Below are 26,360 nucleotides of genomic sequence, written 5' to 3'. Positions count from 1 at the left end.
AATAATTTATTTGAAATGCATACTTATAGGAGATTTTAAAAGCATAATTTTTTACAAGAATTCAAATCTTTACAAAAGTAAGCAAACCATTACTTAACATAGCATGTTTGCAGAACATAACACACCATAGCTGAATACTTCATAACGTACCACAACATAAAATGGTAAATCTTTCATACCATAACATAACCTAACATAACATAAAATAACATAACATAAGATAACATAACATAAAATAACATAACATAACATAACATAACATAACATAACATAGAGAAAGCATGCACTAACAGCTCGTTCTGCAGCCACGCAAAAAAAGTTGAGTAAAACGAGATTATACTCGAAATACTTGAACGATATTAGCCAATCCGATTACACCTATTTCCAAAACATTCTCGGCAAATGTTTACCTTCTTTGTTTTCTGAAGTTAATATGGTAGCGCGGTTGTTTAAATAGGGACTATTGAATAAGAGAAACATATCTGGTAATATTTGTTGAGCTCAGAAGAACCAGTAAGCTGCAACTTACATGTATTTACGTGCTCTAGTAAAATTTGTTTTCTTCGCTGTCAGTCATGCAGTTACCATGAAAATGTACCCAGCGAGAAATCGGATGTGCTGTGATAACAAACATAAAATAAGGCCAAAGGACGACTTACTGCCATGACCGAAATTGTAAACAAATCATTGATCTAATGAGTACGAATAGCTCACTTATGTTATTAATCTGATTCACCATTTCAGCGCTATTGCGATTTTAAAAATTTATTTGATCACGGACATACGGCCACGACACTGGCCATGTTCTTATTTCAGTCTGATTTCGATTCCGGTTTTGATTCCTGTAAGTTTCCAGTTTCGCTTCCTGTTTTGGTTCAAGATCGATTCACGATTTTGTTTGGTTTAGTTAGGTTTTGGCTCTTGCTTTGGTTCCTACCCCGGTTTCAGCTACGTTCATTTCTGAAGGCAGTTCAAATCCGGTTAAATTCCGGTTTCATTTCCGGTTACCGGTTTCAGTTCCTGTTTGGTTCCAGTTCCGTTTACCATTTTGGTTTCAGTTCCTGTTACTATTCCGGTTTCGGTTCCGCTTAAAACTCCGGTTTCTGTTCCGGTTTCCATACTGCTTTCAGTTCCGTTTACCATTCTGGTTTCAGTTCCGGTTACCAGTGTCATTTCAGTTTCGATTACAATTCCGATTTCGGTTCCGCTTTAGGGGTCGAAAGAAAGCCTTTTTTGTTTTCTGCGGATTAGTAGGCTTGTGTCAAGTCCTTCCTTCTATCTATTTTATTTTCTTCATCATATTCTCATTTATTTTGATTTCGTTGATTGTCAATAACTAAATAAGTGTCTGATTGCGCCTACATCAACTCAACTTGTACTTACACTTACACTATGGGTTCCACCGAACAAAGGTGCTTACACATCCAAAAGCAGATGATTACTTAGCTTAACTTTCGTATTTCGTATTTTCTTAAAAGAGGTTCCAAGCATTCTTTTTTTAGGAAGGGTAATGCATGCAATGCGGCGGCCGCCGTGGTGTGATGGTAGCGTGCTCCGCCTACCACACCGTATGCCCTGGGTTCGCACCCCGGACAAAGCAACATCAAAATTTTAGAAATAAGGTTTTTCAATTAGAAGAAATTTTTTCTAAGCGGGGTCGCCCCTCGGCAGTGTTTGGCAAGCGCTCCGCCAGATGCCGTTCGGAGTCGGCATAAAACATGTAGGTCCCGTCCGGCCAATTTGTAGGGAAAATCAAGAGGAGCACGACGCAAATTGGAACAGAAGCTCGGCCTTAGATCTCTTCGGAGGTTATCGCGCCTTACATTTATTTTATTTTATTTATTTTTAATGCATGCTTTTTCCCACAGGAAATGAATAATTGCATGTATATGTGTGTTTGTATGTACATTTGGTATTCCCACACACCAAGCAAAATCTATTTTCACGACTCAACAAATTGTTAATCATACGTCATGGTGGACGAGCGCGAATGCTTTGCTTCCTTCCACCTATTATTTTCAGCTAAAATGCCATAGCAGCGTGAATTTATACAATTTTAGCAACTTTTGTAACATGATGCCATTTTGCATAACAAAGCTGCAATTTGGCTTTCTTCAAAGATGCATAACTTCTTTGGCAGAGCATAGAAAATTGCTTTTTAACTTCTTGCTTTATGTGCACAACTTTTCGTGCGTTCAAGTTTGCGCTCTCTCTTTGGATTATTACGAAATTTTGTGTATGCGAAAAGTTTACGCTTTAACTGACAAGCGATTTTATTTCAACTTCAGCAACATGCTAACATTTGTTACGCTGCCACCTCTGAATTTTGTTGCCTCCCGCTGAGCGTTGACTGTGGTCAACAACAACAACTTTTGCACGTTATGCGAGCAGCCGTTCAAGCAACGTTTAATTAAAGTTTAACAACATGTAATTTTGATATGCATTTTAAGCGTGTTTTTTACTACTTTTACTTGCACGAGGTAGGTGTAAGCTTAGCATATTTATTTTTAATTTATCGTTATTCGCTCAATGTTGATGTGAATTTTAGCGCAAATTATCTGCAGCATTTTTGCTACTTCACTTTTCACAAATAACCAGCTGTTAAAGTTAACGAAGTTCTAACGTCAAAACGTTAATCTTCAATTTTTTGTGTTAAGTAAACGAAAAAGTACTTTTAAGATCTCGTTAAATGTTTGTAAGCAACGTGGAAGTTTAAGATTCGTGATGGTACATTTGTACTTAAGGGAGCAATAAAATATCATTAATTTGACATATTCTTGATCTGCGATTACAACGAAACATAAAAATAAAAAAATAAATATAAGGCGCGATAACCTCCGAAGAGATTTTAGGCCGAGCTTCTCTTCCAATTTGCTTCGGCTACTTTTAAATGTTCCTATATGTTGGCGGGACCAACTTGTTTTATGCCGACTCCAAACGGCATCTGCGAAGCACATGAGTTATCACTGAGAAACTTTTCATGGCAGAAATACATACGGATTGCTTGCCAAATCACTGCCAAGGGGCGATCCCGCTTAGAAAAATTTTCTTATAATTGAAAAACGTTGTTTCTAAAATTTTCGTGTTGCTTTGTCCGGGGCTTGAACCCAGGATCCTCGGTGTAGTAGGTGGAGCGCACTACCATCACACCACGGCGGCCGTCAGAAGGAAACTCAGCCAGCAATACTTTAAGGAAAATCCACGACACATTAAAGTGGCTCTTAAATCCAATTTTTTTTATCAGTCTCACCCACCCAAACTTACTACCACTTTCACAGATTTTACACATCAATCCTGCGGCTCTTATTTCCTGTATTTGCTGTTATTGACGGGACCTAGCTTAAAATAATGTGACATAAGATGAAATGTGCGATTTGTGGTCATGAACCTTTGATCTTCTTTGTTTGGAGGTTTGAGCAATTTTGTTAGTCTAACGTGGTAGGATTTGCACATGAGCTTATAATTTTTTCAGCCCCACGCTTCTGTTCACGGTTTTCTTACTCTATGGATTATATGAAACTCGTGTCAAATTTTGATTCCTTCGAAATATATTGGAACGTCTACCGTCGATTCATCGTGTGCAGCACCCTCCTTTCTCAAATGTTCTTGTTATATTATGTTTATAAAGACATTCCCCGAAGGTTTTGGGGAGTGCTATCGATGTCGATGGTCCTTTGAAAGTTTAAGATCCGGCACGTTCCGGTAACAAGCACCATTAAGATACTATCCCGACCATCTCTGCCTTTTCGTAATGTTCTATCCATTTGTGACAGGGACTCAGCATAGATGTATGGTGCGGACTGAGCAAAGTCTCTTTATAGCTTTTTGGCCTTCCAGGACACTTCTTGATGGAGTACTGTGAGAGATTATTGTCTTTATTTTTTACTGTTTCCGACTACAATTTCCGACTGAAACAAACTACCGTGATCTTGCAGTCTGTAGAATTTACTTATTTTAGGTTTGACACAGAAAACAGAAGACCCAACCCTGCCGTTTATTTGAAAACATTTGTATACAAGGGTATCGTATTTTTGCCATTTCCACCTCACCCTCCGACTCTGCTGTGGCCCTTAAATCTCTTTCGAAGCAAAGACACGAGACCATATAGTCTGTTCTCCCTATGTTAGAGGGCGTTATACTGCTATGTCCATACAGCCTGCACACAAGCTTCCACCACGCCTTGTTGTTGTTCTTGTAGCAATAAAGAACCTTCCCGAAGGTTTGGGATCCGGTAGGTTCCGGTAATAAGCACCATTATGGTATAAGCTCGACCAGGTCGTAAAAGAATTTATATGACCACATTGAAGGTTCTTGGCCATACCGCCCTTCCCCTCCCACTAGTACAATGAGGAACTTGGAGTTACCAGAGCCTCGCCTACTAAATATGTATATGATGCAAGCATACTTGTACCAGTATGCGCCTCACCTTGCGGTTATCAACCCCTCGAACCCCCTTAAGCCTTTTTGCAATTGCTTACGCTATATTCTTAGCCATAAAAACATTTGCAGGCAGGGTAATCAGAAAAACATACAAAGGTCGGTTTGCCATAGGTGTGCTATGACGGAGGTATAGACGATTTATCGAATTGTTATCGAAGTGCTATACATACTATCGATAACTAAGGTAATGAAACAGTAATCAATTTTTATCAACAAGTTAGATGTTTATTGAAAATAATTTGGTTTATTATCGACAAGTTATCGCTGATTTGTCAAACAGTTATCGATATTTTATCAACAAATTAATAACTTTTCATCCAAAATTTATAGATTTGTTACCGAAAAGTTATTGAGTTGCTATCAAAAAATTATAAATTTTGTATCGAAATGTTATCGAAATGTTACGGAAAGTTATCGATTTATTTTCGAAAAATTAGCAACTATTTATCGAAAGTTATCGATTTGTTATCAACGCCATCGACTCGATATAGAAATGGTATATATTTCTTATTGGAGTAATACCAATTAGTTTTCGTTTTTGCTATCGATTTGCGCACCCATGCTGAGATTCTAATTATTAGGTGTGATACAGCTATCATATCTAGAAGCAGGAAACTGCATAGGTCCTAGAAAGCTTTTAGTGTTTACCAAGAGGACATAGTTATTTTATAACAAAAGTCCTGGTTGTTGGTATGGTTTTTCATTTTGGTCGTTGAGTAAATTTATGGTGCCATTATGGACTCATTCAGTTTATATGAGGCCCACACGGACCGGGCAGTTCGACCTGACCTAACCTAATATCGCTTTCTAACGACGACTATTTTAGTGAAACAGATACTGATTAAACTTCAGAATAAAACCGGTGAGAATAATAAAGATCTACTCTAATTGTCAATTGTTAATAAAGCTACCGTTAAAACATTATTTTTCTAGACAAACACCTTTATAACATCGAATTTTCCGAGTACTTGGTACTCACCTTTTTTTAATTGCTTATTTAATATTTCGAGTTTGGTATCTGGAAATAATAAGAACCTTAAATAATAAAAGGAATAATAAAAGATTATGTATTGGGGCGAATACTAGCAACACCAAGGGATACTCTTATCTCTAAGCCGATGCTAAGCAGTGACTTGTATGCACATAACCAAATTAATCATTATGTCTACACATATGTCCATACAAGCAGCGGGGGGAAACGCACAAACACATACATATATCTTATCTGAGATGCTCACAAAAGTAGGTAATCATTTGTGCAAGTATCACTCACATATACACGCGCATGTGAGAAGCTATAACGTGCATCTGTAGTTATAGCTAGTAATTTTATAGCTGGTAACTAAGTAAAATTCTATAAATGCCTAGGAGTATGCGAACGATGAAATCACAGCGTTTCAGTTTGATTTAAGCCCGCTATCTGTCAAGAAGTAGAAGTGTTATTGTGAATTACTTTAATAAAGGCCATTTTGCACTGTTGAATATTGGAGTTATTTATTCAACAGTTTAGCGATACGAACGTTAGTAGAAGGTTGCAAAAAAGAGGAATTGCACTAAATCCGTTACAGTATGAATTAAGCGGAGGTTGCCCTCATTTATTTTTAAATATATGAAAATATTTGTTTGAAAAAATTTTTAATTTTTAATTGATTTAATAATTTTTGAAATTTTGAAACAACGTGACATCAAGACGGACAGGGCGATAGTTGTTCCTAGTATACCTTGTAAATCTCTTCAAAATCGTTTCCCCAGAAAATGAGATTTAAACCCGCACCCCTACGATGGTTGATTGAAGTGTTACAAACGAATTCAGCTACGTTATGCCTTAGTTGTTGTAAACGTATCCCAATTGCCTTCTTTGCACATTTTATTCCTTGCACAGTACATACTTCGTAACAACTAAGGCATGACATGCCGCTTGTAACACTTCAACTATCGTAGGTGTGCGCGTTCGAATCCCACTACCGCGAGAAAAGGCCTTAAAGAGATTCACAAGTTATATCGGAAACAGCTATCGCCTTCTCCGTCCTGACGTCACGTTGTTTAAATTTTTCCCAAATTATTAAATAAAACAAAAATATATATTGTAACGACTTTAGGGAAATTCTGCTTATTTGCAACTTTCTGCTTACGTTCGTATCGCTAAACTGTTGAATAAAACACTCCAATATTCTGTATTACAAAATGTTCTTTATTATACTACTTTGAAAGTACTTCACAATTAAACTTCACTTCGGAACTGATGGCGTATTTAAATCAAACTGATTAGACATGCCTCAGCTCGTGCTGCTTTTATACTCTTCGGTTTCCTCGTTCACCCATTTCTCCTAAGGTCTAGTAATTTCGTGAACGTTATGCTTGTTTACCAGCGATATACACGTATATTTGTAATTTGTATCCATATGCTTGTGTATATGTGAGGAATACTGTGGCTGATGATGACATGCGTTTGTGAATATCTCTCTACTGCCTTGTATGTATGTGTGTAGATGATCGATTTGTTTACGTACATACTGCTTAGTATTGGCTTAATGGTGGTAGTATCGCTTAGTAATACTAAAGCGCCAAATACACGACACGAACATATCCGCGAACATTCCCGTTATGTCATGTTTCTGCGACCTTTTATGTCGTGTATGGTGGTGTTTGCCAGTTCGCGCAAATGTTCGTGCGTGTATGGCGAAATAGCTCATAATCGTAGTAATTTCTGAACGGAACAGACGTGCGCGGAAAAGTAAAATGGACAATAAAAAATTTCTGAGTGAATTTATTGAAATGTATAAATCTTTGTCATCATTGTGGCAAGTAAAAAGCAAAGATTATTGTAATAGAATTAAAAAGAATAATGATTATGCGACTTTAATTGCCACAGCGAGCAATATTGCTGCAGCACAATTGTAGTCCGTATCCATCGCTGTCTGAAAGAGAACTAATGTTCGGCCAAAAGTTCGTATGGTGTATGGCCAAAGCTGCGAGCAAGATTGCGGAATGTTCGCGGAAATGTTCGTATCGTGTATTTGCCGCTTAATATCCGTCACAATATCTACAATTATTCGTGAAAATGTTCGCCATTAGAAAATATTTCGCATATAGAAAATATTTACAAAAAAAAAACAAATTAAAAACATGTTATTGTTGCGTAAAGAAAAAAACAAATATTTAAACCTTTTCTTAAAAGCAACTACTCGCAGCAATAGCCACGTTGTCATTGCTGAAATCTGCAGAAAATAAGTTGCAACCAGCTGCTATGCGTTTTTTCTTGTTCACACAGCCAAGTATACAACAACTGATTAATATTTTCAACATAAAGCTGACAATGAGATGCTTTTCTAAGCACATACTTTTCATCAGTGTTGTTGTAGTTGTTGCTGCCTTAACTTTAAGAAGTAGTTGTCGTTGTTACAACAAATACTGGTCAACAGCTTAAACACATTTCCCTTTGCGCTTAGTACTGTACATTTGTTTTTCTTTTCTGTTTCTCATGAAACATTCCTCCCTATGTGACATTTATAAATGTCGCTTGTATCTCAATTTTACACCTTACAACTTGTGTGTTTTCTCTTAGAAATTCCACTTAAATAATATAGAAAAAAAATAAATTAAGTCGTCTTCTCTTTTCTCGGCACACGTCTGTGTTTGGCCCCTTTCTTAAGCACTTTACATGCGCTTGCAGTTGGTCGTGTTTTAATGCCTTTGAGGTTGTTTTGGTACGTGGATATTCCTTGTACCTTTGTTCTTATTTTAGTAATACCACAAACCGTTATTTAATATCTTATGCTACTCTGTAATAAATTCCTTTGGGACTAGCAGCCGCTTTCAGTGCTGGAATTAAGCTGACAATGGAATGAACTGACAGCCAACAACAGATTTCCTTTTGAGATAATAAGAAATGAATTACTGCATTCCATTAGGGAGTATAAGTTTGTAACACATATGTATGTATGTATTTGGTTCTTTGTATGGGCACGAATATTTACAAGCATTCGTGGGAAAGCAAAACTACATAGAATGTTAAGTTATAGCGCGACATCAACTTAGGAATTGCTACTTGCACTCCATTTAAACGCTACTTGCCGATACGAGTTCGCTTAAATTGGCTGTAATTCATTTAGATTTTAGATAACAAAATTTTATTGATTTTACTGGAAAAGACCTAAATTTATGATATAATCGAGAAGGAACATCCTCTAAGGCGTAGGTCCTAGGCTCAATTCGCACGGAAGGCAATCTCAAAATATCTAAGAAAATATTTCTAAGCTGGGTCGCCCCCATTATTAGGGTTTGGCAAACACTAGGAGTTTATTTCTGCCATGAAAAACTTCTTCGGGAAAATTATACATATGTAATCATGCAGCAAATTTTTTGGAAATAAAGGTGTGAGTACCGAGAACTCGAGAAGTTAAATGAGTAAGGTGTTAGGGTATAGGTGTTGAAAACTAAAGTTTCTAAGTTAGCTTGAGCTCGCCCTGTAGTTTAAGTTCAACATAAAGAGAAGCAAATTTACCAGAAACAAATAATTTCGGACAATTAAAAAGTGCTTCGTCGGATTATTATCGAAATAGGCGATACTGTTATTTATTGTTTCATTATCGGCTATCTATCGATATCGAATTACAATAGTTGGGTATTCGTTTTCTTTTCTTCCTTGATAGCGCCGATACGGCTTCTTATTGTTTCTTATCAGCTTTTTATTGACGGCTTACAGATGCGCCATCGATCCTGTATTAAAGTTTTATCGCTACTTTTTTCATAACAAGCCGATGGTAAATTTGATAATGTAAAAAATTTCGATAAAAAATCGTTAATTTTTCGAGAACAATTCCACAGTTTTTTGCTAATATATTGATAATTTTTGATAAATCATCGATAATTATTCGATAAAAAAAATCGATAAATTTTCTATAGCATGTAGATAAGATAACTTTTTTATGCCATATTCATAAATAATCGATAGTTTTTTCAAAAAAATCGACACCTTTTTAATACCATCGATAAATAATAGATAACGTTTACAGTAAATCAATAAAAAAAATTGGTATATTTTTCTACAACAAAACAATTAATTTCTAATAAAAAAATGATATCTTGTCAATAAAATGTCGGTTACTCCATAATCTTTATTATTAGTAGTTCTTCTACATCACATCGATAAACCGCCTGTACCCTTATTGACAACAGGTTCATAACCCGTCGATAAAAAACCCATAACTCGACGATTATATACCGTTAACACTTCGATAAAAAATTCATAACACCTCGTCCGGTTTCAGTACTGCATTCGCTTGATGCTTCCAACATAATATTTTATTTTCTGTTCCTTCCTTTTTCTCATTTCTTTTCCCTCCTCTCCCTTTTCCTTTAATTTCCGTAATTTTTTCCTTTATTTTGCTTTAAAACATCAAAAATTTAAGAAAATTTATTTTTCTTTTGCATTTAAAACAAAGAGTGAATTAAGTTACCAAATGTATTATTTATCCAAAATTACTGCGCACATCAATCAAATTTCTCAATTGTCCCTACAGCCAACAAATATAGCCAAGAAATTCTTATAAACTTTCACTACACAAAGAACGCTGTCAAATGAGAATTTACTGACTCTCACACAAAAGCAATCAATATCAAACTCTAGTAAAGCAGTCAAAGAACTGCTGATGAACTAACAAATTGAAGAGAGAAGGCAAGCAGTCATGCAACCAACACAACAATAAATTCGCTGCATGTACCAGCCCATGTATATATGTACATATATAACACACTTATCCCCCAGAAAATACGCACACACACATGGATACATCCATCAACCAATCAGTCAATCAAGCAACCTGCACCGATGGCCAGTTAACAAAATTGCTTGCAGCAGTAAAGAATTTAACATATTGAAAATGTATGTGTGTTTGCTTTTTTTCTTGTTTAGATTTAGCAACTTCAGAACTGAACAAAGTTTTAGGTCATAAAAGCCAGAATAGCGTAACTGCAAAAAATTTAAAACTTAGGTATTCGAGAAAGGGGTAGTCAGGTTTTAAAAAGTCCATATATACTTCATTAAAAAATGATTCACAATAGAGATTTTACAACTGTTATAAGTATTTTATATTAGTGAGCCTACTTTGTCTTTTAATTCATTAAATTTTTTACTTTTTCTAAAATGTCAATAACCCTGGTGGCCATAACAAGGAGAACTACAAAATTGTAATATCATTGTCAAATTTATTAACCATAACATACATACAACAACAAAGTTTGAAGTTTGCAAATACATGTCTAAAAAAACTAAACCAATAACTGGCGCTACCTGCCTCATAGAAGATTAAGGCCAAGCTTCTCTTTCAATTTGCGTCTTAGGCCAAGTAAGGTTGAACTGCCCGATCCGTGAAGACCTCGCATAGACTAAATGAGTAGGTAATGTTACCAGAAGCTTGTTTAGCGACCAAACTGAAAACACACAAACACTGCATACTGAGAGTGCAGTCAGAATACCCGTCATGAGTTTTCAGTCCTCTCTTTTTAATGATAGAAATAACTTTGTTAGTCTAAGATGGTAAGACCTACACATAATCTTCGACACTTTTCAGCACCGCACCTGGGATCACGCCGTTCCCGATTGGTCAACCGTGTGAACCTCTCGCCTTCTCTTAATCTCACTCAGTCTAATTTGGATGCCTACGGAGCAAACTTCGAGGCATGCGCCATTTTTAGCTAGTTCATCCGCTTTTTCGTTCCCATATGCTCTGGGAAATAATAAAGATGTACTTTTTCCTGATTGGAAAACCTTTTTTTTAAGTTGTTGGTATTACTTAGCGCGGGACTTGACCCAGAGCAAGCTACCACTATACCAGAACGGTCACTACATATCACCTTTATGCAATACTATGTATGCATGTCTTTCTATCAACTGACAGCAAGTCAAAGCGATGAGTGCTTTCGAGTTAGCTAGAGCAATGGCAATATGTAAAGTGGGGCTGTCAGAATTTATTGTGCTCATTCAGCTTTGTTGTTATACGTTTTTAGTTTGCGTGGCAACCACTCACACAGGCAAGTAATTTTTTTTTTGTTTTTTTTTTTTTTTGACATAAGCTTTAAAATTTCAATTGTATTTTTATACCCCATTGTACTGTAACGGAATAAGGCCATCGAAATTTTAAAAATTTATGTTCACATGAAAAATTTTAAATCGTTAAAAACTTCACAAGACATAGAAAAAAATACAATTATTTATTAACAAACTAAAAAATGGGCGAGGCAATGCCAATATAATATGAGAAATCCGACATTCAAACAAATGTCTATAGACCGTTCCACAGCGAAAGCATCCTACACTTCCAGTCGAAGACATTTTTGTTCACTATGAGCTTCATCGACTGGGACCGGTTAAGTGCATATAAGTAGAGCCATAAACTTTCTGATTCTTAGCCAAAAAATGAATTTCCCATATGCACGAGAATCTCTGAAAAACCCCGCGCTCAGAGAAATCCTCAAAGTCAATGTGGCACTCTAATTAAACCCCCTACCATCTAAATCGATCAGCCGCAAACAAAAAAGTGTATGTATGTGTATGAACTGAGAGTATTTTTATAATCAGCTGAGCAGAGCCCACAGGATATATTAATTTTGTTCTCATAACGGCGCCCCGTAACGACATAAACTAATCGAGATATATATAGACTTCTATATATCAAAATGGTCTGGGCGAAAAAAGAAATTCACTTAGCCATGTCCGCCCGTCCGTCCGTCTGTCCGTAAACACGATAACTTGACTAAATTTTGAGGTATCTTAATGAAATTTGGTATGTAAGTTCCTGGCCACTCATATCAGATTGCTATTTAAAATGAACGAACGATCGGCCTATAACCACGCCCACTTTTTCGATACCGAAAATTTCAAAAACCGAAAGAGTGCGATAATTCATTAACAAAGACGGATAAAGCGATAAAACTTGGTGGGTGGCGCAGAATAGAAAACTATTAAAAATTTGGAAAACGGGCGTGGCACCGCCTACTTTTAAAAGAAAGTAATTTAAAAGTTTTGCGAGCTGTAATTTGGCAGCTGAGTATGTAATGTTCGGTTACACCCAAACTTAGCCTTCCTTACTTGTTTCCATTGTTTTTAGGCCATTGGCCAGATTTTCACCGCTCTGGTGATTGATAGAATTCTTTATGATCACGAAAAATTCAACTGTAAGCTCCCGAGGCCATGTCTGCAATCCTTGCCCTCACACTTTCATATCGTTCTCAAGAACCTGAAGGTTGCAAGTATTTATTTTTGATATGGTCGAATTTTCGTTATAATTTTCTCACAGTGAACTTGCATGCTGCTAAAGTAAGCTTCGGCTGCCTCCGCTCAAAATAACCTATACTTATTTAACCCTTACTAAGATGTAATGTAAACTGATTCTGAAGGTTTGTTCTAATCTCCCACATTGATATGGAAACCCTCCAAAACATTTTCTTACCAGACGTAGTTAAAGGCAAGTTAAAGATGTGTAGCTTCCGCCAATTTTAAGGAAATTTTAAAGTAGCGTACAAATAAATAAGAGTGCCGTAAAAACTTCAGAAAAAATACCATTTCATTCTATCATACGGCAAATGGTTCATAGAGCTGCCTTCTGCCACAGTTTCTATCAACTTTCACTTTTCCAGTTTTGTGTCAAATTTTCGCATGAAGTTATATAATATTCCTTTTTTAGTTGTGTACATTTCTGCACGTCAGCCAAGCGTGAGTGACAGCTAAGTAGTAAATTGCTGCGGTAGTGGGCGCTATCCACTATCCAGAACACTCAGGAAGATACTGAGTCAGGGAACAAGTGAGTTGAATTTTGAATTTTAGTGCACTCCAGTCTTCTGGCCCTTGACGGTACGCAAATCAATTGAAGTGGAAAAGAAAATTATTGACTTACTATAAGGTGGAACTATTCAAGGGGGACTTCAAAGTAATAGCTTCCTAATGAAAGCGCAACGACAAAAAAATGAGCGCAACAACAAAAATAATGCAACATTTTTGATCCTTAAACTACAAAATGTGAGCATAAGCTTACTTACGAAAACACGTATCTATACATAACATGTGTTAGTATGTTCATTTTTGTGGGTTTCTAAGAGCAATTTAAAAATGAGCAACTCAAGTATAAAGTACAGTCAAGCAATATTCTCACATACGAAATTCTATGTGCACGTATAAGTATTCATGTATTTATTTAGAACACATGTAGGTGAGTTCGAAAAGTACTTACTTTGATAGTTCAGTAGATAGGAAAAAACGAGACAGATTTTGTTAAACAATTAGGTGAGGTTACGTTGAAATAGCTGGTCGGTGAGGAACTCACATAGACCAAATGATTTGAAAGTGCTACCAGAAGTAACGACCAAACTGAAAAACCCTAGCTTTCTAAGACATGTGCTACTTTCTACTTCTAAATATGATAACTGTTCCTTTCCAAATAGCCTGTGTCTCTTAACCTTGCGACCGCAGGGAACGAGCTCAAAGCATGTTCGATCGTTCTCTCCTTCAAAGTTGACGCGGCTGCATTTTAAGCTATTTTCTTCCAGTCTTTCTACTGCTTTGGTTACGCGTGCTACTTTTGCCTGAAAAACGCTACAGTGATCTGGCAGCTAGTAGGATCTGTTTTTTTTTTCAGTACAACGCAAACCCTTTACCGTTCACTATTTTGGAACCATCGATATACTCGTTTGCCATTTGTGTCAGCCAATGCAAGAAAGGAGCTATATGTCCAATATTTCATCACACTATACTACCATGGCCGTTGGGTCTAAGTTCGAGGTGCCCCGAGGCACTGTGTATCGTTGCAATTATTAAAGCTATGTTCTTTGATACCCAGTCTACAGGTGAATTGTGCAGTATGACATTGAGTGCAGCTGTCGGGGTTTTTAAGGGATCTCGTTATGCTTAGTATTGTTAGCCTACATAAACTCTCTAGGTTTTTGATGTATTCAAGATCTTAGACCTTCTTGTAAGCAACACCATATCCATCTTCCCCGCGTAAGCGCTCAACCTAACTTTAGATGCTCAGCGCCCGATCCATTAAGCAGATATTTGTTGAAAGGCACTTTCCATTTATGACAACTGCAACGTTATCTGCGTACGCCGTAAGATTGACGGGCCCCGTATAGAACTGAATGAGCAATTAGTTCATTACCACCGTCCACAGCAGAGGTGGCAATACCCTGGCCTGCAGCATGCTATTGCCACCGAATTTGTGGCTTCATATAGCCCGCATAGCGAAGGTATCTTCCTACAATTTAACATGCAGCCGATCCATCTGGTTAGGGCTGTATGCGCTTAAGATCCACCATGATTGCTTATTTAGATACATTGTTGAAAGCTAAGGCAACGTCTAAGAAGACTCCAAAGTAGCACTCCTTACATTCCAAGGCTTTCTCTATATTTATAACTACCCTATGCAGTGCTGTATCAACATAAAAAATGTTGTTAGCAGCGTGCGCCATGGCGTATGAGTAATTTTGTTTTGAATTTCGGTTATTCGTTTCTTTGTTAACTCCCGGACAGAACGGACTATTGTATGCCGATAAATGCTCCCTATACAACCTTCACCCCAGTCATTCCAGAGAGAGAGGAGTGGGGAAGAGGAATTATCTGGGGCATGGGACCGGTTAACTTGTTCACGGATGGGTCGAAGCTGGATGGAAAGGTTGGTGGGGGGTCTTTTGTCAAAAAGAGCTAAATTTAAGCCGCAGGTTTAAGTTGGCTGATCACTGCAGTGTATTCCAAGCGGAAGTTGCTGCGATTAAGGATGCGGTGGATGGAATGCTATCCAGTGCTACTACGGTTAGGGAATTTAACATCTACTCTGATAGCCAAGCGGCTATCAAGGCCTTGAGGAGCCTGACCTCGCTTGCGATTGCATCGAATTATTTTACAATTAAGATTATCTGGGTCCCGGGCCATAGTGATATCCCGGGTAATTGTCAAGCGGATCTCTTAGCCCGCATCGGTATAACTGAACCGGATGAAGATGGCTGTAGGGATTTCGGGATCCCGCTGGCCACCTGTGGATTGCTCCTCCATAGCGGGCCTCGAGTCAGCTCAGCAAACGTTGGGCGGACACCACGTCTTGCAGGGTAGCAAGATCTTTCTGGCCGAAAGTGGATGGCAGGAGGTCTGCTGAAATAATTGGGTTCGCTAAGGCTCACCTATCAATGGTCATTGGGGTTTTGACAGGGCACTGTCCCATGGGTATCCATGCGGTACGTCTCAATATACTGGAAACTCAATCCTGTAGCAGATGTATGGAGTATGATGAGGTGGAATCACCAAATCACTTTATGCTTGAATGCCCAGCTTTTGCCAGAACTAGGAAAAAGTACTTCGGTCGCGACTCACTTGGATCTCCCGAGGATTTATCCAAAGCTGAGATCGGTATCATTCGGAGCTTTATCGTTGCTACCCAACGATTCTCTAAGTAGCTAGATCTAAGTCGCCGTTATTTTTGGTGTATGTGGTATCACAACGGATCTTCGTGTTGTCCAAGTGAGCTATCCTTATCAGGGCAGCTACCACCTAACCTATCCTATCCTATCCTTATTAACTCCTACCATTTAGCCTACTTCTCACTGTCAATTTGTTAATTTATCAACTTAATGATACCAAGTAATGTTACTTCGATACAGTCGTAATTTTTAATATTTGTTTTTAACTTAGCCATATTACCTCGATATGTCTGCACAGCACCATTTGTCAATTATTTGCTTGGGGGTTTGTCATTTATGTTGCGTTTTAGGAAATTGACTTAAACTGAGGCGTGTTCACTAATTTTACGTCTTTACTGCCTTTTTTAAGGTCGTTCCCTTTTTTTTTTTTTTTGATATACATTGAAGTTTTTTTTTCATAAATTTTTAATGCCATGAAATTGACAACAATGTTGATAGCTGCAGGTGGAATGGTCGCGGAGTATATGACATATTAATGGCATTGTTCTAAAATTAGGTACGTTTACCCTTTTTCGTTGTTGTTGCTGTAAATATGCAGCTATTGCCTGCAACTTTTAGTTCACCAACTATTTTAATAGCCACAATAAATAGCCATACTTTTGTTATAGACTTTGTAATCGTGGGTAAAAGTTACATTGAAACACTTGCAAGGCAGCTCAGTGCGTTTGGGGATTTCAAAAGTGTTGCGCGATTTTCGTAAAAAAATGAGAGGTGTGTTGTTTGGAAAATTTTGTGTAAAACTGAATAAATTTCAACCAGAATTTTCCGTTTTTTTTTTTTTTTTTATTGAGAGTCCTAAAAGCTAAAATGTATCAAAAAATAATAAAACCGATTAATATGTGGAAATATATGTTATTCATATTTCTTTTGGGCTCAATATAGTGGATATAGAAAAAAATATTAAAATATCCAAATAATTTGATTTATTTTCAAACAAATAAGCAAAAAAATTGTATCATAACCTACAAAGTTTTATTTGTATTACAAAATCAGCAAAAACTGTTTAGCCAAAAAGCCAAGCATGTCATCGAAATGTGTATTTTATGAGAGTTGACTATTACAGCATGTGATCACAGAACTATCAACCCGTGATAATGTTGAACTCAATTGATGTAGGAATCAGAATTGAAAGCAGCGAATTTTTCGGTGACCTGTGGTATGGTTTTACCAATCACAAATAACGAAAATAAGACTATGGCTCATCCAATCTGGTCTATTACCCGCCGAAAGCAAGCAACGCTGGGGTGGTTTGTCACTTGCGCGAGCCTATGTCGCTGTCGTATTAACAGTGCGATCGTATCATTCCCGCGGGAATCAGGAAAAACAGTTGTGATCTGCAAATACTGTATCATAAATACTTGTATACATGGCTCATCTTCTGGGCCTGGGTAGGCCCCTGTAGTGGGCGTATGTTGTTTTTGTTGTATTTACAATAAAGACACTCCTCGAAGGCTTTCGGGAGTGTTATAGATATTGATGGTCCTTTGCCAGGTATACAGATACGGTATGATGCGGTAAAAAAGCACCATTAAGGTACTAGCCCGACCACCTCGGGAACGATTAATTTGACTACATTAAACCTTCTAGGCCATACCGCCTTCCCCACCCTCTTGTTCCATGAGGAACTTGGATTCGCCTGAGCCTCGCCTTCTAAATATGTGTAGGATCCCCCTTACGTAGGTGAGGTTGACAATTAGGTTGGAAAGCTTTGAAGCTACAAAGCTTTGTATTGCGCTTATCAACACCTTGAATCCCGGGCGTATCGCGTGGACTGTGCCTTCACCTCGCATACGAGGGAGTTCGCGTTTGAAGAAGTTGACAATGAAGCATACGCAATGGAGCCTCTTATCCGGTGAAGTTGACAATAATATATATTCTATTAAAAACAATGCGGTCCTTTCGTTAGAAAGTTGGCGATAAAAGTTAGCTCTTGAAGGCTCTTCCGCCAAGTTCTGACTGGTATTTTTACCTTAGAATAGCTAAGCATAAATTTTTAAATTGATTATTCTGCGGAAGTTCAAGGAAAAATTTTTCTGAATTAGTGGTTATCAAAGAAGATGGCCATCATTTGTGGATAACAGTTGATAATTGAAAGGATGGTGTATGTGCTAAATTTTATTTTTAAAATTTTTTAAAATGTGTTATTCTATGCTAAACTTTGGAATCGGATTTTGTGTAAATGTGTCGTGATTAGTAGCTGAAACTTTATGTCGTAGATCCAGACAGAGATTTTGATTCCATGTGGCAAAAAGTTTGTAAATACATCCCTAAATTATAATGAAGGTTATTTCTGGATATAATGGATATACAAGTTGTTTGTATTCCCCTGCTAGCTTTGTGTTAGTTTATGGTTCTGCCTGGCAACTTTATTGATGCTTGGCTGTCAGAAAAAATAAATACTTTGCCAGTTATGTTTTGACCCACGTGTGATTTAAAGGTCTGCCAAATTGCCAGGACTTCTGCTTAAAATACACTACAGTACGACGGTGGTTTGAATAACGTAGAAATCTCTGAGTCCATTCTGGTGCCATCGGTGTAGATTAGTATCCCGTTATTGGCAACAATTATGGCCCTCCTCCTATCATTGCTACTTGGGTCGATAGTGTAAACACAGTCCTCAAACTGCAGTGTGTGGAGGTTAAAATCTTTTTCTTCTTCTTCTTTTGCCTCATACAGACACAACACCATTTCTTCCCTAAGACCCCATGTCATACTGAATATCGCTTTGCAGATGTATAAAGCAATGCAGGCCTTCCGTATTTGTTCCTCGATGCACACTTTCGAGTTGAGTTTAAAATCGATTGTTAGTCTCAGATATTTGGTACTACGTGATAGGGTTAATTGCTGGGCTGGCGTTAAGACTTTCCCATATAACTTTAAAACCTATTCTACCACAGCCACTTCATTAGCCAAATTGTTTCTCTACGTGAGAAGATGTAATATAATACATTAATAAATGTTATTTCGGCTCACTAAATTCATTCTACTCTCAACAATATGCAATTAATTTCAAATGAATAAGAATATCTTGACAGTTGTCAGAGAAAACATATAAATAAAAAATGAAATACAACCAATGTTATCTTCGGTAGTACAAGAGGTCATATTTATATATGCTGAAGGGGTTTAAAGCAAACACATTTATAAAATTATATTTTAATTTCATTTTTAATAAGAATTTCTCATTACATTTTTTTATTATTCTCTTTGCCTCTTAAGCTTTAGTTGCCATAAAAGTACCACTAATCACTGAAAAAAACTAATATCGGCGCATTTTGAAATTCCTCCTTATCCCCTTTAAGACATCTTAAATATTACAACACCTTGCATGTATTACTTTCATATAATTCATCAGTTAAACGGCAACGAAACGTTTGACGAAATTTCACTGAATTACGCAAATATGATTTCATCAACTGCTTTTGCGGGCCACTCTCCAATTGCCTGCAATCTGCCAACATTGAGCCAATAAAATACAATTTATTCATTGATAATTGCAAGCGACCTGAAGCCAAAAGACTATCTAAGCGATGTACTAAACGTTCATTACGTTCCTGCCATTGTTCATAAGTTTTCAAAGCTAATTGTTGTGCCAACAATTTCACCAATAATTCATTCAAATTGTATGGCAGCTCTGTAGTACCTGATTGCTGTTGTACGCATTGACGTAGCGTTGCAAATTCACGTTCGGATTCCATGCTACGCCAGGCACCCAAAATTTGTGATGTACTCCCACTAGCAATCAGATGCTTAGCAAAGTGTTCACCCACTAGCATATGGTTCAGGGGTGCAGTCAGATTTTGTTGTTGCATAAGTGCACTAACAGCAACGAAGGTACGCATAAAATTGCTAGCAATTTTTGTTGTATCTGCAATAGCGGCATTACCCACATGCGTAATTGGACGTTGGTTGTTGGTTTGTTGCGTTAGAGCGCGTTGTAGTTTCTCAAGATTGCGATAGAAATTGCGATTACTAATTTGTAACTTTGCGTAGTTGGCATCTAAATTATCGTTACCATTCAATGTGATGTGCATAACACGACCATGAAAGAGATGTGAATTTTGTTGTGACATTTCATCAATCCATGCTGTAGATGGCAGCAGTTGATCGTAGGCACGCCCAATGCTGGCGTACAATTGTGCCATTTGTACTTTGTCGAGAAAAGCGTGCTCGACTATGTGCTGATAGACAGGTTCGAAGTATTGTTGTGTTAACTTTTGACAATCACCGGCACTTTTGTCTACGAAATAAGAGATAAAAGAAAACTGTTATACCTTCATGTAATGTTTAATGGTTTAGAATGATTGAAATGTAAATTGCTTCTAAAGTAATTTTCAAATATAAACATAAGAAGAGAATTTTTCATAAAATAGCATAACATAACATAATACAGCCAAACCATAACACAACACAATATAACATAACATTATACAGCCAAACCTTAACACAACACAATATAACATAACATAACATAAAATAACATTACAAAACATATCGTAACATAACATAGCATAACCAAGCATAACACAACATAACATGACATAACATAACATAAAAGTTTGGCCCATTGAATTCAACTTCCATTTTTTCGTCATTAAGTTTAGATCCAATCTGAGTCAAAATCAGTATGTGGGCTAACTCTTTCCCATAAGCCACGGCCGCCTACCACACCGAATTTCCTGAGTTCATGTCCCGACAAAATCAACCTCTAAAATTTTATTTCCCCTTACATTTTTTTATAGAGTTCTGTTCTGATTTTTCTTATTACTTTCATGTGCCCATTCAGGTTTCTGCGCTTTAACTCAGAGATATTTTGAAGTCTTAGCGCCGCAGGTATTGCCTCTATCGCTATAAGAATAGGGAGGGGAGGTTAAATCTATTGTGTTTCAAATGTATTGAATTTCAGTAACTTAAGGTGGTTATCTGTGACTAAAGTCCTCATAAGAGGAGAGAATACACCCTCTTGAGGGCATCCCCAGTGGGCATAGATGTCCCACCCAGCTTAAAACTGATTTTATTCTCTTTAGCATGGATATCACCCAGCGAATTATCATTGGCCTTATGCCTTTGCGAATATCATAACATAACAAAATTAAGAATAGTATAACATAACTAGAAAAAACATAACAAATGAAAACAAGTTTACTGCACCTTACTTACGCAATTAGGTTCAACTAAACTTAATACAAAAATAACTCTAAATAAATACCCAATGTGCTTTACACCAACTCACCCATCAAATAATCAATCCAAATCCAATTCAACAAACGTGTCATTGCAGTTTGTTGCAAAAATTCAAAAACTTGCATCAATTTACTCTTCTTGTGTATAACAACAATATCACTCGGTTTCAGTGGCTTTCCCAGAGCGCTCTTAAAATATGCATCCCAATCGACAAGTAAGCGTGTACCGAAAGAGGAAGCTTTAAATTCCTCATAACTATACTCAGTATCTTCTTCTTTCAACTCGTCGTCCTTTAAAATTTCACGACGATTACGTTCAAAATTTAATATTTCCAAAGCAACAAGTCTACCACGATCCATATCCACACCATACTCCAACAATACATCACCAATTAATTGCTCAAATTTACGCAGCGTATAACGCATAACATTCGCATCTACATTCAAATAGACTAAACGTTTATTGGATTTAATCTCAATTTGTTGTGTGAAAAAATAATTTACGCCAGCCTCATGAAATGCGCCGACAACATCCAACCATGTCATGCTACGTCGGCGACGTAAAATTGCTGCCGTACTATCAATTGCTGGCCAACCGCCACTATGACGATACATAAACGAAGCCTTCAACTCTTCGATAGAGCGTGCATTCTTGCAGGAGTCATAGAATTGTTTGAGCTTCAATTCAGCATCTAAAAGCTGTTCATTGTTGTTGGTTGTAAGAAATGTATCGAATTTTTGTTGTTCGCGTTGTATACGTTCTTGTAGCTGTTCTTTTGTGGTATTCGCTGTTTTGCCACAAACATAACTGTAAAAATCATGACAAGGACGTTTCTCAATGTCCAACCAACGTTCGAGTTCATAAGAGAAACGTAGAACTTCGGTTTCTACGTTGACTGCAATAGTAGCGGCTGTAGGTGCAGTGGCTGTAGCAGCTGATGAGGCTGTAGAAGCGGTTGCTGTTGGTGCGAGTGAGGGTGTTGCATAAACTCGCACAAAAGCGTGCAAAGTTAAAAGCAATGAAATCCTTTGACAATATATTGATAACATTTTCATAAGGGTATTGTGGGTGAGCAGCTGCGTTGTACGAATATTAAAAGATTTGGCGAAAACTTTGAAATACGCGCAATCACGAGTTCAATAAAATTACAGCCACAACTGCAGCGTTGCTATAAAACCGCGTTTTTGGTGTTCTCAGCGTATTTTACGAGTTTTTAAATTAAAATATTTTGCAGTTTTTTCTATAGATTTTTATGTATTTTTATTTTATCTTTTATATATATTTTATTTTACTGTTCCATTAAGTCACAAACGCCTTTGTAACAAAGCAAAGTGTTCAAATCAAATTTAATTTTGCATCACACTTGCGACCACAGCACAGCTGGGTTGTTAGCCAGCGCATAACAACAACGTCACAAAAGCCAAAAAAGTAATAAAACCACGACAAAATATAATGGCTTGCGAAACGTCGCTTGGGCGCCGAAAGTTTTGTCTTGCCTCTTGGAACGTTTTTGCAAAACTAATGAAAAATTCCGCACTACAAATATTTCTTTGGTTTTTTATTTATTTTAGTTTTAGCAAAAGGGTGAATTTTTGTGGCCTCATCACCACCAATAACAACCGCACGTCAAACAAACCAAATCATGCGGGTGGCACACAATTTAAATTTAAAAGCTTTTTTTGTTGGTGTAGCCCTTAGAGCAGCGAAAGCGAAAGAAGGAATATCGAGGTTGCCACTTCCGCGTTGAGTTACATTCAAATGGATTTGAAAAAACAAAAAACAATTTTTGTTTTAAATTTTTTTTTTCACTCTCTATTTGTCTCACTGCAAAACTTTGTTTGTTTGTGCGGCTTGATTAAATTTTCATCAGATTGTCGTTGTTATGGTATGATGGCTTATATGACACTGAACATAGCTCAGTTTTATTTAAATCCCCTTGCTTAAGTATTAGCGGATTACTTAGCGAAATTGTTTGCCTTATTTAAGGCTTATTTCATGTGGCTAAAAGGCGTATAGCATCAAGCCTTAATTTTATACGGCACATTAGTTATATGGCGTATTCCTTATTTATCGTCTTATATTCCTGTACTTATTTCATCAGGTATATGGTTTACGTTATGCACTAGGCTTATAGGCCATATTTAATAAGGCTTGCAAAAGGAATTATTATAAGTCATTAGGTAGAATATAACAACCTTATTATAAGGCTTAAGGCTCTATTATGAGACAACACTTGCTGTATTGTACCATTTAATATAAGATGCATAACCTACTCAAAATTAGGCTTATATAAGGCGTCATAATAACATTATACATTAAGTACAATAAACAAATAAGTAAGGATGGCTCTGTCTTCGACTGTGCTGAAGCCTCTATACCTTTCATGAGTGGAGCTGAAAGATAATTTTCTCCCATTCGTAATATCCAAGTAACGGCTGTATTAGATATGTAATATGTATTGAACAGATGTACATACCTAAGAAAATTTTTAGATAAATTTAAAATAAAAAAAAGATAGGCAGTTAGTGCGAGGATACAAAGTTCCATGTTTCTTGTGATCTGCATGAGATATCCATAAGCAGAAATACTTATCCGAACAATAATGACGTATATGTAAGTATTTGGTGATATATGAAGCTTCTAGCCATTAAAGTGGGCAGGAATGACGGTTTATACGGGTTTTATACTATATAAACGACAGATCTATACGATGTTTTTCAAACAAAAATAAATGCTAAATACTTTAGCATTTGGTGAATTGTGAAACTTCTAGCTGTTAAAATGATGTAGAAATTGCGAAAAGTTTCTTATCTGAATATTGATGAAATTTGAAGCCTCAATCTGATAAATTAAGCAAGATATGACAAAAATCCTCTTTTCTGAAAAATCGGTTGCATGGGTGATATATGCTTTAGTGGCCCGATCCGGCTGCTTTCCAAAAATGTTTAATCAGACACCTAAATATATGCGCCCGTCAAATTTTATCAATATATCGCAAAAACTGCAGGACAAGTTTTGGTTCAAACAGACAGATAGACGGATATGTCTAAATCAACTCAACTCTTCATCCTGATCAATTCAGTATGCCTATTGGTGGGTCTATCTCTCCTCAATTTTGAGATTCATTTCATTTTCATGAAAGTTATAGAAATATATTATATGGCTTATCAGTGAGGTAGAATAGTAATGCCATATTATAAACTAATTATAAGTCCTATTGCACATATAAAATCCGGTTTACAAAAGATTTATAATAAAACACCATTTCACTTTAAACTCGTTTATTTGTCTTTATAATCTTATCTATCATCAAAAAATCATTTTCAATTCCTCCGTTGAAGTAACGGGACAAGTAACATTAAAAATACTTTTTGAAAGTTTTTCTAAATGGCGTCAATCCTCAAGAGTGCTTCAGCAGCCCAGAAATGTTTATCATTCTCTTCAAAAATTTATTTTCCAGAGGTCAATTGGAGTCCGCGTGAAACCCTTACCACTCGCAAATATGTAGGAAAGATAATAAAGCAGTTTATCAAAAACTTGAAGCAAATAGAGCTGCTCAGGAAATGCGGAATATAAGATTTACGTATTTAATAAATTTTTTGAAATAGATTTACTTATTGAAAGAAGTTTTATAGGCGTTCCAATTTTTCAAACAAAACGAAAATCCAACTTCTTTTAAAATATTTAAAAACTTACTAAACTATAGTTTGACTTCATTTATCGTATATTCCGTTTAAATTTTGCAAAGTTTATTTTTTATTTTTATTTATCTTATTGATAAGGCTCATTTGTAGCACAAAAAGTCCAAAATAATTCATTATTATAATTTTAATTTTGTACTTTAGCTTTGTCTCTCAGAAGTATTCTTTATTGCTTACAACAGCTTATGCCATTTTTTGTTAGGCAGTTTGATGTTAGTTACTTTATACATATATACATATGGTACTAAGTATGTGAGTAACATTGGAACAATATATCGCTTAAATGCTGGAAATATATTTTGTTGCTCTGACTTTAATCAGTTGTGAGCATAAGCTGTACTCAATATGTTTATGAGATTTGTATTTCTTCTGAATACAAATTATTAATTTCAAATATTTAAATAACTACATTCGTATGTTATTAGTATGACTGCAAAAGCTATGCGATAATTGTCGACTGCAGTGATAACCCCAGGTTGTTGCAAGTCAAGCCCGTGTCTAATACAATCTTTATACATTTCATGAACACAAAACTTTTTACTAGCTTCCTAAGTATGAGAAGAGAAATATATAGACTCGACAATAAATATACGACTATTGAACGGCGTGCAATAAAAAAACAGGGACCCAAACTGTTATTCCTTTTATAATAAAAGTCCTCCAGAAACAATTATTTTAGTCCGAAAGAACTATCAAGTCCGGGATTTTATTTTTTTAGTTTGTAAATAAAAGTTAATTCAGACTTTGTTTTTTTAAGGGCAAAATAAAAGCCGGCCTTTTAACTATGGAACGGTTAATACAATTGAAAGGAATTTTTTTTTTCATACAGAATCCTTTTTGTTTCACCAGAAAATGGTGTAACAAATTTCAAGGAAATATGTCTATTGGATCAAACTAAATGGCGAAAAAATAAGTAAAGGTTTACTATGGAAAAGTACAAGTTTACTAAGAGAAACGTTAAAATGCACATAAATGTTTCAAATCTAGACATTAAAAACACTATTTTTTTTAAATCGATTTGAATTAGTAGTTCCATAGTTATTTGTCCTCCAAAAACAACAATCACCATTAAGGTACTAGCCCGACCATCTCAGGAACGATTCGTAAACCTAATAACTATCGCCTAACTCTGTGCTAGTGTTAACTTAAAAAAAAATTGTTATGCTCAGGCCTTATAGAAATTAAAAACAAAAATGACCTTGACTGAAATTTTGATTTGAAGCTAAGATTTAAATTAATATATTAGCAGGCGAGCATTCAATTATAAAAATATACTGTATTAGAGGTTTTAAACTGATAACCGCAAAGATAACAACTGCAAGTTTAATGCATACTTTCAGTTTTATGATTTTTTGAGCGTCCGCTTTATTTTTTATATTTTACAACAATAAATATAGCGGCCGCTGTATATTGCGTTGCCCATTTACCTGCCAGGGGTATAGAACATTATGCTATACCGATATTGCCTAAGGTAGTGTTTTGCAAACTCCTTGATTGTATTTCTGCCATGAAAATCTGCTCAAAAAAACACTCACCAATATTACCATACACCATTTAGAGCCGCCTTTGTGA

At 36.3% G+C, this 26,360-nt stretch overlaps 2 protein-coding genes across 10 annotated transcripts in view; one reads left to right on the top strand and one right to left on the bottom strand.

The window, feature by feature from the left end:
- Positions 1–26,360, top strand: part of cpx (complexin) — an 818,351-nt gene that overhangs the window by 703,732 nt on the left and 88,259 nt on the right. The window contains exon 1 of one of the 9 annotated variants that reach the window (XM_067760778.1): positions 16,593–16,614. The exons of the other annotated variants lie outside the window; for them this stretch is intronic. Within the exon in view, the coding sequence (XP_067616879.1) occupies positions 16,608–16,614 (7 nt within the window). The 5' untranslated portion in view covers positions 16,593–16,607. Of the gene's footprint in view, positions 1–16,592; positions 16,615–26,360 lie in introns of those variants that run through there. 9 annotated transcript variants of the gene reach the window in all.
- On the bottom strand, positions 19,053–22,979 carry Nepl11 (Neprilysin-like 11). Its single transcript, XM_067760769.1, has 2 exons — positions 21,137–22,979; positions 19,053–20,143 (listed from the first exon to the last, which is right to left on the bottom strand). Exons 1-2 carry the CDS (start codon positions 22,140–22,142, stop codon positions 19,218–19,220), a joined length of 1,932 nt encoding a protein of 643 aa, XP_067616870.1. The 5' UTR covers positions 22,143–22,979; the 3' UTR covers positions 19,053–19,217.

This window comes from Eurosta solidaginis, chromosome 1, assembly GCF_040869045.1.
Source record: "Eurosta solidaginis isolate ZX-2024a chromosome 1, ASM4086904v1, whole genome shotgun sequence".
Taxonomy (NCBI): Eukaryota; Metazoa; Arthropoda; class Insecta; order Diptera; family Tephritidae; genus Eurosta; species Eurosta solidaginis.
Note: the sequence above shows the minus strand (reverse complement) of the source record. Positions and strands in the feature narration are given on the sequence as shown.

Excerpts from the sequence above, each read along its gene's own strand:
- Nepl11 (XM_067760769.1), bottom strand. The coding sequence starts at position 22,142 with ATGAAAATGTTATCAATATATTGTCAAAGGATTTCATTGCTTTTAACT. Across the intron at positions 20,144-21,136 it reads TTGGATTGATTATTTGATGG|ACAAAAGTGCCGGTGATTGT; the intron begins GTGAGTTGGTGT and ends CTTATTTCGTAG.